The 18,198-nt window shown below is 34.3% G+C and overlaps 1 protein-coding gene across 1 annotated transcript in view; it reads left to right on the top strand.

Annotated features, from left to right (window-relative positions):
• Positions 1-18,198, top strand: part of COL5A2 (collagen type V alpha 2 chain) — a 162,019-nt gene that overhangs the window by 110,023 nt on the left and 33,798 nt on the right. Inside the window, exons 8-18 of the mRNA XM_063430133.1 lie at positions 445-540; positions 1,642-1,722; positions 5,347-5,391; positions 7,165-7,218; positions 9,859-9,912; positions 10,431-10,484; positions 11,266-11,319; positions 12,713-12,766; positions 12,853-12,897; positions 14,191-14,244; positions 17,935-17,979. Of these exons, the coding sequence (XP_063286203.1) occupies positions 445-540; positions 1,642-1,722; positions 5,347-5,391; positions 7,165-7,218; positions 9,859-9,912; positions 10,431-10,484; positions 11,266-11,319; positions 12,713-12,766; positions 12,853-12,897; positions 14,191-14,244; positions 17,935-17,979 (636 nt within the window). The remainder of the gene's footprint in view (positions 1-444; positions 541-1,641; positions 1,723-5,346; positions 5,392-7,164; positions 7,219-9,858; positions 9,913-10,430; positions 10,485-11,265; positions 11,320-12,712; positions 12,767-12,852; positions 12,898-14,190; positions 14,245-17,934; positions 17,980-18,198) is intronic.

The raw sequence follows: 18,198 nt of genomic DNA, 5'->3' as shown, positions 1-18,198 counted from the left end.
GCAGGGGAAGATTGTTACACATTTCCAAGGTTCTATTTTCTCACTGGGATTTATTAAATCGAAGAAGTTCCAAACACGTTCATTTTATTGCTTTTTAAAAAAAAATAAAAAATTGTGAAATGTTATTTTTTTTATTTTTTGTGTGTCTTTTAGTTGTACTGATAATATGGAATAAAGCTTTAGCTTTCAGCTTCTGCATGTAGTAAATGTAAAGGATTTATTTAATAATGCACTCATATATAATAATTGTTATCATTAACATTTATATAGCAACAAACTTATAAAAAGTAGTTTTGACAGAGAATAGGTGAAGAGGCCCCTGCACAGCTTATATATATGTGACAAAAAATAATGCAAGTCAAATTGCTTTACAGCAGACTGTCTCATTGTCTTCAGAAAAGTAACCAGTCATTGGAAATAATGAAGCATTTTTTTTGTTATCAGGGTTATCGAGGTCCAGCAGGAGTTGATGGTGAACCTGGTATCCCTGGACAGCCTGGAGAACCTGGGCCACCTGGACATCCATCTGTCCCTGGTCAAGTAAGTCAATATCCAATAAATGCTATTCTAATGAGTCACATTTATCATAATGCATTAAAGGCACGGAGCTCCATATTCTCAGTGACTTTATCAGAATGCATAGGATGAATAACTCTGCTATTCCCATGTCTACCCTTGAAGTATAAAGCTGTGGCAATATATTTCATTTCCATGAATCAGTCCATATACCATCAGGCTTATGGTATATATATATTATATATATATCCAAAAAACGGAATGCACTCCAGGGTCTTTGTAGAGTAAAATGTAACTTTTAATTCATATACAAAATAAAAAAATGAACATCAACGTTTCGGCTCACATCTGGAGCCTTCTTCAGGATGGCAGATCTGAAGAAGGCTCCAGATGTGAGCCGAAACGTTGATGTTCATTTTTTAATTTTGTATATGAATTAAAAGTTACATTTTACTCTACAAAGACCCTGGAGTGCATTCCGTTTTTTTGGATACCTATGATTTTTGCTGGATTTGCACTGGGCATCACAGTCATTATATACCTGGAGTGCAAGCACCTTGGATTTATATTTTTTTTGAGATCACGAGGGCTTATGGTCTTAATTAATTATTGTTGGCTAAGCTTTATCAATTATGTGATATTTTTGGGAACATTTAAAAAAATATATTAAAATATAAAAAAAATATATAAATACATCAAAATATTAAAATATTTTCTAAATTTTCAGTAATTTTAAGTTTATCCAAAAATATGTAATCATTGAAAAGCTTACCCAAAATATTAATCTGAGACCTATTTCTGTAGCATTTTGGTCAATTTGTGAATATGAAATTGATGGAACAATTATAATGTCTAAAAATAACAAATGTTAGTGAATGGAAAAGAAATAGAACACAAATCCTTCTTCCTTCATGAAGTAGAAAACGATAAAGCTAAATAAATTATGTAATTACATAGTATAAGTAAAATTGAAATTTCAGACACAGCCATTTTAAACTGTGCTTGGAATTTCTGCCAAACGCATTTTAAGTATTATATAGTCAATTGTGTGTTTTGATTACAGCAGTTGCTTCTACTAAATAAACTTTCTTTAATCATATTGGTAAATCACACTTTTTTCCACAGCCATTTTCATCTCACATGCAAGGAGGTTTTGATGAGAAATCTGGACTTGGATCACAAATTGGAATGATGCCCGGTTCAGTGGTAAGGAAATAATACCTTTCTATAGAGTACATCGTTTTATTTTTCATTCTAAAACAAAGAATACTGTAAATATAGAGAGAGACAAATATTTACATTGTTTGGTTAGAAAATCAATTCTTAAAACTAGACTCAAATGAATTATTAAAATAAAAGAAGATATAATGCCGTTTTTCTAAAAAGATTTGTATTTTAATATTTAAATCAAGTTCCTGATGAAAAATTTTAGTAAAAAAAAAAAATTGCAACCGTAAAACTTCTCTTCTTAGGTGGAACCACACAATGTCTGCTAAAATATGTTCAGCTATATTTCCAAATAAAGTTACTTTTGATTCGATCCGGGGTTTACCTGTTCTAAGACGTCAGTGAATGAAGGTGATCCAGCTGTATATCGGCTGTGAACAACAAAATAAACCGCTAATATAGCAATTCATCCATGTTAAGGTACCCCACCTAGAATAAAATATCACATATAAGGTTATTTCAACTATCATCACTGTTATAGCCTTTTTCAGAGAGCTGATGCAGCAACAAAATAAAACTTGTAAAAAAAGCTTTAAACTGGCCCTAATGAAAGCCTTAACTTATTAATAATTAAAGGATACTATATGCTTCACACAGCTTTAGCTTAATGAAGCAGATTGGGTGTATAAATCAAGCCCTTGCACTCTCACTTCTTAATTTTCTGCCATTTAGAAGTTATATAACTTTTGTTTATGTGCATGCAGCCCTAGTCACACCTCACCCTGGCTGTGACTGACACAGCTTCCATGAAAAAAATGTTTTATTTTCAACCCGATCTTAACTTACTTTAGACATTTTTATTTCCTGCTCTGTAAATTGAACTTTATTCACACAGGGGGCTCCTGTGAAATTATGAAGAAAAATATCTGCAAATGAGCAATGTATCTACAATAAGATTGTGTTCAGAATTAAATGTCAGAACCTGATACACTTGATTTATTCTTTTTTTATTCATATCATTATCATTATTTTATATATATATATATATATATATATATATATATATATATATATATATATATATATATATATATATATATATACACTGCCAACATAGTACAATGTGTCTTCAGCGATGCAAAATTATTTATGCCAAGTACATTCTTCCACCTAAATGAAGTTTTCTTTTAGTAGTTTATTTCTAAAAGCAGCTTTTGTGGCTTCTGTAAATACCATCTATCCTCTGACTTCATAGAGACTGTTCCTGTAATTTCAGAGATTGTGGGATAACAAGCCAATTCACCATAGCAGATGTGTCTTGGTCCAAACATCTGCCTTTAGAATTCAAATTTGACATCAGAGTGATGTTGAATGAAACTCTATGCCGTTTTCAAAATATTTTTATTGGTTTAAATTGCCATTGTATTAGTTTTACACCAGGCACTAATTAGACTTGGTTCCAGCTTTGCCTTAACTGGGGTCATGGATACCCCTTTGACTTTGGAGACCCTCTACTGAGTGTGCATTTCCAACATTTGATTTGTTAGACATTATTACATTTAAAAATAAAGAGTGGATCATAGAATATGTTATTTTCAGCTGAAGACATCGTAAGAAGCTGTTGAAAGATGGTTTGAAAAATCGATTTCCACATACTTAATATAGGTTTCTATAAAAATGATTAAATGCAATTGCTTGGTGCCTAAAGTTTTGAGTGGTGATTTTTTCACTATCGTCTCAGTATTTGGAACTTTCAGTTCAAAAGCCTTATTTCTTAGTAGATCTATATGGAATCCATTTTAATTCTTCTTTTTATACATATTACTCCAGTTTTAGACTAGTAGATAAAAGTACAGAGGAAGTCTTTTCACTAAACATCCAAAATGATATAGGAAATTCAGTTAGTTTAATTTGGCTCAAATCTTTTAAATTCAGCTGATACAATTACCCTACAGTTAATTTTCTTCATTAGCAACATTGAAGCTTCACTGAGCCGAACGGGTACCTAGTTTTCAAATTGATCTTACTGCAGTTGTGAGATTTGCTTGGAAATCACTCTTGCCAAATAGCAACCGAGTTCAAATAGGAGATGAATGTGCCCGCAGTTAGACACAAAACCATGCTGCTAATATTAGTGTAGGGATTGGGGAGATTTGAGCTCTAGTATTGTTTTAGGTTAAGAGAAAGTTGGGGTTGCATTATTATTAGGAGGACCTAAATTTAGTGGGTGCAATACCCATGGTCCTTATTGTCTATTATTTTTATTAGCCAATATATTCCACAGCACTTTACAATTAAAGAAGGGATTTTGAAGTGAAAAATGCCCTGCTCAAACAGGCATACAAACTATGAGGATCTTGATATAGGCAGATATGCCCAAGAGGTAGGGGGATATTTCGAAATAAAGTTACTTTTAATTCGATTCTGCATTTACCTGTTCTAAGACGTCAGTGAATGAAGGTGATCAAGCTGTATATCGGCTGTGAACAGCAAAATAAACCAATAATATAGCAATTCATCCATTTTAATAAAACAAACATATTGTGTGCACACAAATACAGCTGAAATAACCAAATTTGCATTTTGTGAACAGTCAAATAGATTTCCCATAGTGAACTTTCATTTAAAACAGTTAAAATTGGACAATAAAACAACATTGGTTACCTTTTGGTCCTTGGTAAATAAACCTCATACTTTAGGGAAAATGATACATACAGAAGAATATATACTATAACGTAAATTATTTTTGAAAGAAAACCTTAGCTTAAACTAAAAATGCTGCCATTTCAGTAAAATCTGAGCTAAAAGTAAATGATTGGATACAATCCCTATTAAATTTGTTTATTGGTAATTAGGGAACATTTTTGTCAAACTTGTTTTAATGGACACTAACAGCGTAAGAATAAATACATTATTCACTAATTGTAACACGATATTTGTTACAAATATCTAAGCTGTAGTCATATGATTCAGAGAACCAATAATTTTGTTGTTACAATAAGTATTTTCTGTTAGTTAATGTCAGAGCTTTAGGCATAGATGAGGAAGGATAACCTTACCTGAATTTTGACAACAGATTTTGTTGGTAGGGTGAAATATGCATTGGACCAAAGATTCAAAATAAGTAAATTGCTTGCTTATATTAGAGATACTGTATAAAAGATATCAATAGTTGAAAATAGGATGAAGTTGTGATACTTTATTGATTAGTAATGAAACATTTAGAATTATGTGATCTGTCCTTAAGACCTGTATTCAGATTCAGAGAGAATATTACGAGTGCAAGTAAAATCATATTATAGTAAATGTTTCATTATTGTGACGTGTACACTTTGGAGGAGATGATGGAGAGTGCAGGAAAGATAGAAACATTCACATAGCCACAGAAACAAGTATTGATTTTATCAGTCTTATTAGTAAATAAACCCACTGACCTTCATTGAAATTTTTATATTGTTTGTTGTGCAATGTACAATGACCGTCTGTATATTCTCAGTTTTCAGCATGCATGGAATAATTACTATTATTGGAAAGGTAATAAAAGAAAAATGCATAAAATAGTAGAAACATCTGCATGCTAAGTTAGCTAAAAGCTTTGCCGAGGTTCGGAGTCATTGTTAATGAAACAGTAAATATATTTATATTTCAATTTAACTTTTACAGGGTCAAATAGGACCAAGAGGACCTCAAGGTATTCCTGGCAACCCGGTAAGTACAAAGTAAACCACAAAGTGAGGAAACTATGAGTTGTACATATTCAAATTCTAATCATACATGGCTTTTTTTCTGGGAAGCAATTAACAAGATTCACTTAATGTAAACATTTTGTGATTTTTTTTAGCATATATATCTTGGTCCACTAGTTAATTTTACAGTAGGAGATAACTTGTATGAATTTTATCTGCAGCTGACTCAATATTTTTTTCTTAATTGTGTTCAGTTGCTTGGCAATCACTAATGTCAGAGGATAGTTTAATACCTCTTAATTATTGTGTTGGTTATGCAAGAATATATGAAAACATACAAAAGTATAACCACTGAAAGCAGATGTTAAGCAAACCTACTAAATACTGTGCCCTCCAAAACACCAACAAATAGTGAAATTTACAGGTAAGTAGGAATGCAGAAAATAGGAGTAACACCTCCCAAGGCACAACATAAAAGTTTAAATACAACCTTTATCGGAGAATAGAGATTGTGATCTGTGGTATTTAGTTGTAACAAAGACTGAACATATTGTGATCAGTAAATAATAATAATTGACACGCAATATAATGAGGAGAACTCATAGGAAAATTAATGATATCGGGCACATCATCCTAAGTACAAGAAGATTACTATACTTTGAAGATTCCACATTCAATATTTTACTTAGGATGATGTGCCTGATACCATTCATTTTACTGTGAGTTCTCCTCATTATATTGCATATCAATTATTATTTTCTGCATTCCTTCTTATCTGTATGCAAGAATATAGTTTACTGAACATCACAAGAATATAGGCTTAGTCGACAGAATGCATGGTAAAATAAATCTCTGCTATAAGATTAAGTGCACAATATTGTAATATTATGTAGACATGGCTTTTTTTTTTATGGCTTTTATTTTTCACACTGTAAGCACGCTGTATTATTTTTTTTTACATTGGAAGCACACTGTAGATTGTGCCCAGGAAATAGCACAGTGTGGCCACAGGATAGCTAACTTCTGTACACACTTTAACTATTTTGTGTACATGATATAGTTAATCCGTGTACATGATCTACTAAATCGTGCACACAAGATAACTGTATCTTGGGCATACCTCACTCCCTACTTCCTCGACCTGCTCTGGTCCCTGGCTGGGGTCCAACCTGGCAACTTCAGTGATGCTGGAGCCCAGCCAAGGACCGACCAAGGCAGCAAGGAATATGGTAGGTGCTTATGGAAGCAACAACCTTACTGCCCTAGATGTAGTTATCTCATACACACAATTTCATACACACATTCGCAAGCACAAGTTAACTATTAACTATCTTGTGCGCCCACATTATTTAATTATTTCAAGCACACAAAATAGGGAAAATCTATGAAGATGAAGGGTGGGACTAGTATAGAGTGTGATTGACTTTGTATTCTCCTGTGACGTACTTGAGCAATGGATTGTGTTGACAACAGCAGAAAATTGTATCATTTGCAAGATTATTTATTATATTTGGTAGACAAGAACAGGGGGTGTACTTTCAGTATAATTTATGCAAGTGCTGTAATGATAATTGTACCGCTCCTTAAAAAGTTAAAGTCATACATTCAGTGGGATTAATATGGTTAGCTGTGACTGGTTTAATGAGGCAATTGCAGAATTTTCCTTGAGTCCCTTGATTAGGTGGTCGCTGATATTGAGGTTCCTTTTTGTTACTCCTGTAATTTAGCTAAGTGTCATTTTCATTCGAAAGCGCTCTACAGTTTATAATATGTGTTACACATTTTTTTTTTCTAGGGTGGCGTGGGTCCCACAGGCCCTCCAGGAGAACCAGGTGAACCAGGTCCCATGGTAAGTTACAATATGTTTCTATTTCTACGACTACGACTAAAATGTTGAATATATTTATTTATTTTCTTATCTGCAAGACAGATTTTTTTCTAATTTAAAAATTGACATATACTAATGCATGTGTGTGTTAATTTTCTCCCTATTTTAGTATAGCTTTTTCCCGACATACGACACAGCGATATGACCTAATTGTTGGAAATATAGCGATCATTTAACTAAGTGATTTTGTGGGAAAATTTATCAGTGTCATGTTCTGAAAAGGGGAAACGTCACCAATGGAGTTATCCTACAGGTTTCCATGGTGTTTGCTACACCTTTAGTACTATGCGACATTTCTTCAGAACACAGCACTGGTAAATTTCCTCTGGTAAGTTGGTTGCAGTAGGCGTGCCCATTAGCAAGTTGGTGTGGTCTATAGTCAATCCATATACAGTGATGAAAAAAAGTATTTGATCCCCTGCTGATTTTTAATGTTTGTTCACTGACAAAGAAATTATCGGTCTATAATGTTAATGCTTGGTGTATTTTCAAAGTAAGAGATAGAATAGCAAAAAAATCCAGAAAAACACATGTCAATGAGTGAAAAAAGTATTTGATCCCCTTTCCATCAGCAAGATTTCTGGCTCCCATGTGCCTTTTATACAGGTAATGAGCTGTGATTAGGAGCACTCTCTTAAAGGGAGTGCTCTTAATCTCAGCTCGTTACCTGTATAAAAGACACCTGTCCACAGAAGCAATCAATCAATCAGATTCCAAACTCTCCACCATAGACATAGACAAGACCAAAGAGCCGTCCAAGGATGTCAGGGACAAGGTTGTAGACCTAAACAAGGCTGGAATGGGCTACAAGACCATGCCAAGCAGCTTGGTGAGAAGGTGACAACAGTTGGTACGATTATTCGCAAATGGAAGAAACACAAAATAACTGTCAGACTCCCTCGGTCTGGTGCTCCATGGAAGATCTTGCACTGTGGAGTTTAAATGATCATGACAATGGCAACAAAGGAGAATATGGCTCAATAAGAAGCACATTAAGGACCTGGAATGGCCTAGCCAGTCTCCAGACCTTAAGCCCATAGAAAATCTGTGGAGGGAACTGAAGGTTTGAGTTGCCAAACGTCGGCCTCAAAACCTTAATGACTTGGAGAGGATCTGCAAAGAGGAGTGGGACAAAATCCCTCCTGAGATGTGTGCAAACCTGGTGGCCAACTACAAGAAATGTCTGACCTCTGTGATTACCACCAAGTACTAAGTTGAAGGGGTAAAATACCTACGGTATTTCACTCATTGACATGCAAATCAATTTATAACTTTTTTGACATGCATTTTTTTCTGGATTTTTTTGCTATTCTGTTCCTCACTGCTAAAATACACCTACCATTAAAATTATAGACTGATCACGTCTTTGTCAGTGGGCAAACGTTCAAAATCGGCAGGTGATCAAATACTTTTTTCTCTCACTGTAGAGGAGAAGAGGCCAACAGCCAATTAGCATGAGGCAGTGGTCAGTCAGGATTAGGTAAACTTGTTCTTTGGAATTACTTGGGAAAAGTATGTAAGAAGAAATTAGGTGAACAAACACACAAATGATGAATGTTTACAGGTTGGCATGAGGGGAAAAAAATACTGAATATATAAAATACTCATAATTATAATCACTTAATACCCTCAGATAGGTTTTAAGTAATTATAATTAAAAAACTTTTTCTATATTCTGTATTTTATTTTCCCTTTTCCAACGTTGTGAACATCCAGAGCTTTGGTGTTTGTTCACCTCATATCTTTTTGTATATATCCCCTTGGGTTTTGGGTTTAACTGACATTTCATAGGTGCACTCTGCAGTTTTTGTGAAGTGTGTCCCTTGTATTGTTGTGCAGTGGAATCTCTCTCTGCGTTACAAAGGTGGTGGCTTGAGATAATGTCACACACTAATGCTACTAATGCCATTTGGACTGTGGCTGTAATTTGTGTTCTACATACTAAAGGTTAGACATTAAAGGAAATACATACAAAATAACAGCAAGTGAAGTTGAGATAATGGTTATGTAATATTCTTTGTAGTTATTGTAATTATTGTAATTTTTTTTAAAGTTAATAATTTTTTAGATGCACATATATCTGGGTTTTTATTAAGCTCAGCTTAGCCATTTATCAAGTTTGGCTGCTTGATTTTTGAGAGGCATTAATGTTTGTCCGCATATCACCAGTTGCTTGTATATATACTCCAGGAAAAATTACTAGCTTGTAGTGGAATTATATTCTCTGTCAGCAACATATTTCATCCAGTTAATTTCTCTTAAAGTCCTGAAAGTGACAGTTTCTCCCTCCAAACTTTAAAAGACACTGTAAAGATTATACCATTACTACAGGGAAGGGGAAGAACTAAATGTACTGTTTATAGAATGGATCCCATATACGGTAATCACGTGTGTCTTTTTTATGACTGAGTATCAATATATGAAGAAAGCACAAATTATGACATAATTTTGCAATATTTTTTGAATTCTTAATTTATTTAAAATCATGCTCATATTAATTTAATATTACATTTATTTAGATAATGCTCACTTCAGACTTTGTTTCATACATTTAACATATTCATACATGGTGTTTTTTTTTTTTTTTTGTATTACTTTTAGGGTGCATTTGGTCCTCGAGGTCCTGAAGGGCCACCAGGAAAACCAGGGGAAGACGTAAGATACATTTTATAAACTTTTTTTATTTATTTATAATTTTTTTTTATATTATCTTCATTTTTTGTCTTTGATTACAGCTTGATTTTAAGAAATAGACCTCGTGGTCTGTTTAGTTTTAACAAAGAGTTTACTTTATGTTATTAGGCTTGTGAACAAATTATTTTCAGCCAGTACAAACTAATGAAGCATCTTTTAATCTATGTCCAGATTAATTGATCCATCCAGGATTTAACTGTGGAATCTTTATCAATGAATAAGACTCCACAGATAAATCCCGAGAAGATTGACTTGTTTCAGGCAGAAATTAAAAGGAATTTGATTGGTTCATACCAGCTGAAAAGACGTACACAACTCTTTATTTTATAAGTCAAAATGATACCTTTTAATTTATTGACTTGACTTTACCATTTGGAATAATAGACAGTATTGGAAATAACACCATTATGTTGATGTAAAATATCTGTGTATTGCAATATATTAATTTGTAGTAAATTTATACAATATTATGTTTTCAGGGTGAAGCAGGAAGAGCTGGTCAACCAGGTGAAACAGGATTCCCCGGATCTGTAGTAAGTATTAAATGACTCAATTCCAATCTATGTTTAAAAGCAATAGCTGTTTTTTTCTTTAATTACTGTTGCTAATGCTTTTATTTATCTTCACCTCTATAGGAAAAGATGCACAATGTATTCCCTGTTTCTATTAAGTGTTCTATTTTGAAAAGCTTAGATCAGGGGTGGCTAAGGATGTTGTAGAACTGCAGTTTCTTAATGCTTTTCCAATTCTAAAGGCTGGCAGAGCATCATGTAATTTGTAGTTTTGCATCATTTGGATACCTACCATTTGCCCAGACCTTGTTTAGATGCTTTACTTTTTCTGTATATGAGATTCTAGTCCCAAAATGATAAGTTGTGGTGACTATAGAACATGCTTGCAAAATGTAAGCTGAAATAGCTGAGCTGGAAGAAAATCTAAGATTTAATCCCACTCCGCTGCTTTAGCCTAGATATTGCAAATTTAGTTCTCAGTCTGCAGCTTATTAGTATTTATTGAAAAGACTACACATCATTTCTTTGGCAATGTTCTTAAAGTGGAACAATCTGCAGGACCATTTTCAAAGGTTTCCATGGTGACTGCTTCACTTAAACCGCCTTGTAGATCTTTTTTTTTTTTTATAATGGAACTATAAAAGAAATAATACATTGATAAATGAAGGCACCAATACATAACATAGGTTCTTCCAATCATGCGTGTTTGTGAGCGGTTATCAGAACTTGCATTATGTGCAATAAATAAAAACAATATATGTTCCAGAATAGCTTATTCAATCTTTATTTCTTTTTTGTTTAGGGAGCTAGAGGATTCCCTGGAGCGCCTGGAATGCCAGGTCTTAAAGGACATAGAGTAAGTAAACACTGGCTCAAAACACTCTTTCTTGCATATTCTTGATTAAATGCATGCATTTTTTTAACCCCTTAAGGACAGACGACGGATATATTCCGTCATGATTCCCTTTTATTCCAGAAGTTGTGTCATTAAGGGGTTAAAGGCGACTTTTCTTTTTGTTATTTCAGAATTGCCTACTTTAGAATGATAATTAATACCAGATTTGATAATATTTTTCTTAATATATGGTTTAATATTTTAGATGTAACGCTATGTCTCTATATAGATTCATTTCATTCTTCCAGATTAATTAGATTCAGAAAATGGAAAGTGATCTATTTTGCTGTTAGGTTATTCAAGATTTGTGCACAATTAGTGATCTGTACATAATTACTATCACTATAAACAGATACATGAATATTTATTTTTACCTGTCCACTAAATCTGAAAAAAGTACAAAATTGCCTGCATAATACCAATGAGAAATATTAACGCTGGACAAGAAGGTGAGTGGGCCAGGAGGGACGATGACAGTGGGTCTGCCTGAAAAGGGCCTGCAAGCCTTCTGTGAAAGCATGGCCGGCTTATTGACAGCTTGTCTGGTAGGCCTCCCTTATAGCTACCCATGCGAGTGTGCAGCTGCACTGATTGGAGACATTTCCCTGGTGTTTCCAGATGTGAACCACTAGAGAGCTAACCTATGACAGCAGGACAGGTGCCACAAATTGGGGATGTCCCTTTCTAACTTGAGAGCATTGAGAGGAAAGCAAGAGAGGAAAGCACGCTTATTGATTTCAACAGGTTAAACATTCTACTTTAAGAATTTTTGAATTATTACTTATTTTAGCCATTTTTGTTCCACACAACTAAGTTTAAATGGTATTCCCAGTAGATACACTTTATCCATCTATCCATGTTTGAGTATATATGTGTGGTATAAAGGTATCTCTGTGTGATGATCTTTGAATGACATTAAAGCTTTGCTTGTAACTCAGTAGCCAATAAGAATCTATAATTTCATGATTTTAGCTTTTTAACGTCTATCATTCCACTTGCTGAACAATTTCTTGTACATACATAGTATTCAATAGAGACAAGACCTTTTCTGATGATAGAACCATTTAAAATAATGATAAGATGCCAATGCTAAGTTCTGTATGTTTGCTTTAAATTTAAATGTATTTGTATTGCACCTATATATCTTTAAAACTCATACAAATTATCTTTTTTGACTTTTGTTTTATACATTTATATTTTAGACCTACTGGCATTTTATTTGTATAAAAATTCTAAATCTTAAACACAGCTTCAATTTTATTTGTGCTACCACCAAGTTTCATCAAAACATTAGCTAATTGTTTTGGAAACTTTGTCAACAATAAATGTAATAAAACTCTTTTCTTTTTTTTAGGGTCACAAAGGTTTAGAGGGCCCAAAAGGAGAACTTGGAGCAGCTGGTTCAAAGGTAATGTGACAAACTCATCCCTCCTTCAATTAATATTTGTGATGAGGTAACACAAATGACAAATGTCCCTTTTCTTTTTTTTTTAGGGAGAATCTGGTCCTACAGGTCCAATGGGTTTATCTGGCCCTTCTGTAAGTGCATTATACCGCCAAAGTCAGCTTTATATTACATCCTGAAGATAGGAAATACACAGAATATTAGATGTATTATTAGTTTGGATGCTTCAACTTGAATATAAATATGAAGAAATTTGCCTGGAATTCGTTTTGTGTCAAATAGTGCTAAAGCTGTTTTACAGGTTACTGTGTGATGTCGCTAGGGCAAACATTGCATCCTTACCACTACAGCTGGCTGTAATGGTTACAGTGCTCGGATCCCCATTTAATGGAAAAACTTAAATTAATAAGAAACCTAACAAAAGTCAAAGCTCAGCTAATATCAACTTGCTAAATCATTTCTTAATTTAAACGTTTCTACACTTTCTCTATTACTCCTACCCAGACGTCCCACTTGTCTGCCATAGTGTTTTCTTGTTTCAGACCAGTTTCCAAGAACAATAAACATAACACTTTTAAATGTTTAAATTAACATACTTTAACCTTTTTCTAGATGGCTTAAATGCATAAATATATGTATACACACTTATTAACTGAATTAACTATGGGTGGTTTTGTATAGATATATAATGCATGATGGGAAAGTAGCAGGGTTATTTACTTTACTTTGATTTTACTTGCGTGCTATAAACAGGATATGCAAGGGGAGATTTCAAGGTGAATTCAAATTTAAGATTAAAATACCTAAACTGGATACATCCTTAAAAGGGACCCTGCAGTGCCCCTCTCCCTCCCACCCCCATCCCATGTTGCTGAAGGGGTTAAAACCCGGGGAGAGACCTAATGCACAGGCGTGCACACATAAGACATCCCCATAGGAAAGCATTATTCAATGCTTTCCTATGGGGATTCCGGCAACGCTGGAGGTCCTCATGCATTGTATTCTAAGAACATGGAAGTCCCTCTAGTGGCTGTCTGATGGACAGCCACTAGAGGAGGACTTAACCCTGCAAGGTAGTTATTGCAGTTTATAAAAACTGCAATAATTACACTTGCATGGTTAAGGGTGGTGGGAGTTGGCACCCAGACCACTCCAATGGGCAGAAGTGGTCTGGGTGCCTAGAGTGTCCCTTTAACCCATTAAGGACACATGACATGTGTGACATGTCATGATTCCCTTTTATTCCAGAAGTTTGGTCCTTAAGGGGTTAAGTCAGCTGTGCTTTCAGTTTGGCTACTCTTGCCTTAAATTTTAAATTCTTTTTGAATTCACTAGTGAATAACCCGGAAAATGTAAAAAAATATTGCATGTTGAAATTTCTTGTGATGCATAGAGCAACTGTTCCATCATTTTTTTGTGATCTAAAGGGACCCAGAGGAATGCCTGGAGAGAGGGGAAGAATTGGACCCCAGGGAACACCTGTAAGTAAAACCATCTGTTTGTCTAAAACCTCCCCTATTAGAATCCAATAGAACAGTGTCCCTAATATCATTGAGTTTGCTTATTTATACTCTGCCAATCTGCTTACAAGACAAAACAGAGCAAGCCATCTGATGTGAAGAGACTAGATATTTTGCTATGCCTATGCTGTAAACCAGAAAAAAACGTTGTGATAAGATTAAATGGTTACAACTTGAGTGACAGAGAGGTAGTCTCTAACGTACTTATCATGCATTATTAAAAAGGTTGAAAGATAACCATGCTTTGCAATGTTCTTGTGAATGAACATTTGGCATGTAAAACATTATCTATACATCTTTTCCAGAAGTCTCTAGAAATCATTCCATTATCATGATCAAAGCAGTTTGTTGTTCCAGTAAGGGCCAGTAATGCCTTACAGTAAAAAGAGCACACTGAGATAGTTTGAATAAGTATGTAGAAAGGTAGAACAGCAGGAACATCATAGAGTGATAAACCAAAAGTATGTATGGTCCATGACTGTTATACTTTCACTTTAGTTCTGGGTAGGATTTACCTTTGTCCCATACAGGCTGAACTCTTTATGGTTAGATTCAAAATGGTGCTGCTAGGTATATTACTTTCTGGTCTAAATTCATATGATTTAGTTCATTTGTTGCTGTAGAAATTTTGGCTGCACATTCATCTTGCAAATTTCCTGTTCCACCACATCCCAAATGATCTCAGTGGGATTAAAGTATGGTGACTCTGAAGGCCATTGGAGTCAACTGAACTCATTGCCATGTTTGTGGAACCACTTTAAGATGACACATGCTTTGTGACATGGAGTGTTATCCTGAAATAGATGGCTTGACTGTACCCATAATGTCATGCATATTTTAAAAACAATACTTAGACTGTAACATAGACTGTGATGCTCAGTTGGTACTAAGGTGCCACATGTGTGACATGAATATGTTCCCCAAACCATAGCACCCCCACTACCAGTATTTTAAACTGCTGACCCAAGGCAGAATTAATCAATTTAATATCACAACCCTACCATCTGTATGCTGCATCAAGTAGCAGTTTCAGAGATACTTAGAGAAACATGTCTGGCACCAACACTCATTCCACAGTCAAAGTCACTGAGATAATTTTACTTCAACATTCTGATGTTTGATTTCATCATTAAGTGAACTGATTTACTTTGTCTACCGTGCTTTTATGTCTCTGTTGCATTATTGGCAGATGACAAATATATATTATTGAGTTGTTGAGTCCACAGCAAAACTTATAAAATACAGAAAAATGGTGCAAAGACTGGTTGCATGCTTCTTCCTGCCCAAATAGTATCATTTGCTGTGTGTCACGGAATAAAAGTGCCTACACGTTCTTTTCTTATGCAACTGACACGGCCTTTTCAGGAAAAGTAAAGATGCCACCCTTGGAATCTTCCTGAAAGCGAATGTTCAGTAAAGCTCAACTCAATTTCCTACAGCTCAGAGATGTCAGAAAATGATAGAATTGTTTTCCAGAGTATCAGTTTCATGAGAAATGGTACCCATCCAGTGTGCCATGGTTTACAAAATGCTAGCCACATGTTCATTTCGTATGCCCTTTGCTGTGTAGAATTGCTGATGACTGCCTTTATTACTGCAGATGTGCCACATACAACTTTGTTCTTAATAACTTCCTTTACCAGTGAACTCGCTGTGCCTCATCAAGAAAACACTTAAATTTAAACAATTCTCTCCTAGTGTTCCAGTATGACCAAAATTGCAGATTAATCAAATTCCTCCATAGTAGTATGCAGACACTCTCCAAAACGACCAAATTCCTCTATGATATACAGATAGGACTAGGCACATGGACTGTGTTAAATGAATGGCAGTTTATTTGTTACTGTGATAATACATTGTAGAGATGTGCAGGGCCAATAAAATTTTTAGTTTCATTGTGTTTTTTTCTGAAATTCAATTACTCTTAATCCTATTATTCAAAAGGATACAAAATGAAGGTACTGTTTAGCAAGTATCTCCCCAATTTGGAATTCTTAAATATGATAATCCTACATAAGGGTACCAAATTAAGGAGCTGTCTACTAAACACAGCTATACAATCAAAATTATTAAAAAAAGGTATATTACTTAATGTTGATCTTTCAGCTTTTTAGAAGATAACTTCCTAATTTGGTATACTTGAGTGGGAATCTCATAATCGAGGGTACCAAATTAGTGATTTATCAACTAAGCAACTGAAAGAGCAAATGTAAGAAAAAAAACGTTATTTTATTTTTCCTTCACCTGTTTAGTAGACAGCTCCCTAATTTGGTATACTTATGCTTGATTACCAAATGAGGGAATTATCTACTAAGCAACTGAAAAAGCATATTTAGGAAAAAGTAGTTTTTCTTATTTTTGCTATTTTGGCTGTTTAGTATTTAACTCCCTTGTTTGGTTCAATGGGTTGCCATGTCTAATGATACCATATAATATAGCTATCTGATAAACACTGCTCTAGTTTGGTATCCTTAAATAAAGCAGCCCCACTTAAGGATAGGTTGCCAAATTAGGGAGATATCTGCAAAGCTGAAATACCAAAATTAGTCCGGTTTCATTATTTTGCTTTTTCAGTTGCTTAGTAGATAATTCCCTAATTTGGTAGCCTTATTTGTGACAATCCCACTTAAGGATACCAAATTAGGGGATATCTACTAAACAGCAAAAAAAAAAAAAGAAAAATAAGAGAAGCCCTCTTTCTTCAATTTGCTCGTTCAGTTATTTAGCAGATTAGTCTATTTGGTACCCTTAATTATGTCAGTCCTGTGTAAGTAAAGATACTAAATTAGGTACTATCTACTAAACATCTTAAAAAAGCACAATTTAAGGGACACTAAGGCTCCGAAACCACTTCATCTAATTGAAGTGGTATGGGCACAGTGCCACTCTTTGTTAACTGTATAAGGTAACATATTGCAATTTCTGAGGTTAAGTACACCTCTAGTGGCTGTGTCACAGACTAACAGGTTTGTGTCCCTAACACAATAGTGTTCCTTTAGGAAAAAAAAAGTCCTTCTCCTAATTTTGAGGTTTAAGTTGCTTACTAGATACATGTCTAAATTACTTTTCTTATGAATACTAATGGATCTGAAATATTTTGTTTAGATTTATTTCAAATGTATTCATTTTCAGTTCATTTACATTTTGAAGAATCCTGAAATTCAGAAGCTTTCAAATTTCCAAATTCTTAAGAATTCTGATGAAGGTCAATTCGCAATGCAATTAATTGCACATGTCTAAAAAACATCCCTCCATTTAATACCGCCCATCTGCCCAGTCCTGTCTGCATACTAGCAAGTATGCTATATCAAAATTAGCAGCAACATGTTGATTTCCAGTGGCCTGAACAATATTGCCTTGCTTTTGACTGCTTTGTTGGCCAGAGAATCAATTTTGCACAGCAAGTATACCATCAGCCCACTGTGCCCACAAGATATACCCTAGAAATACTGTCTCACGGTGCATAGCAACAGTCCCACTTGCTATCCCACCTGCAGTGAAAGAAAATTCATGACATTTTGTTTATTGTAACAAACATAAAATCCATGTCTTGAGAATATAAATTCTAAATCACATGATGATGTTACTAGCAACTCTAAATCATTAAATTGAATGCATATTTTGATTCAATTGTTTCATTTTTCATTGCAGGGCCAACGTGGTGCAAATGGACTTGTCGGACTGGCTGGACCAATAGTGAGTTAAACTTTGTAACCTTTGAGGATAAAGTTACTATGATTTTGCAGAATTGTTTCTGTGTAGAAAAACAATTACAATTCAAAAAGTGCTCATAAATTCCTTTTTAGGGACTAGACAAGAACTCTAGCTCATACATGTAAAGGAAGTAATAACGCTAAAAAGCACTTTCCATAATTATTTTTGTATAATTTTTTTAAAATAAACTATATTTATTGT

The sequence above is a fragment of the Pelobates fuscus genome, chromosome 8 (genome assembly GCF_036172605.1).
Source record: "Pelobates fuscus isolate aPelFus1 chromosome 8, aPelFus1.pri, whole genome shotgun sequence".
Classification (NCBI taxonomy): Eukaryota; Metazoa; Chordata; class Amphibia; order Anura; family Pelobatidae; genus Pelobates; species Pelobates fuscus.
The sequence above is the reverse complement of the archived record's forward strand: the minus strand, read 5'-3'. Positions and strand labels throughout refer to the sequence as shown.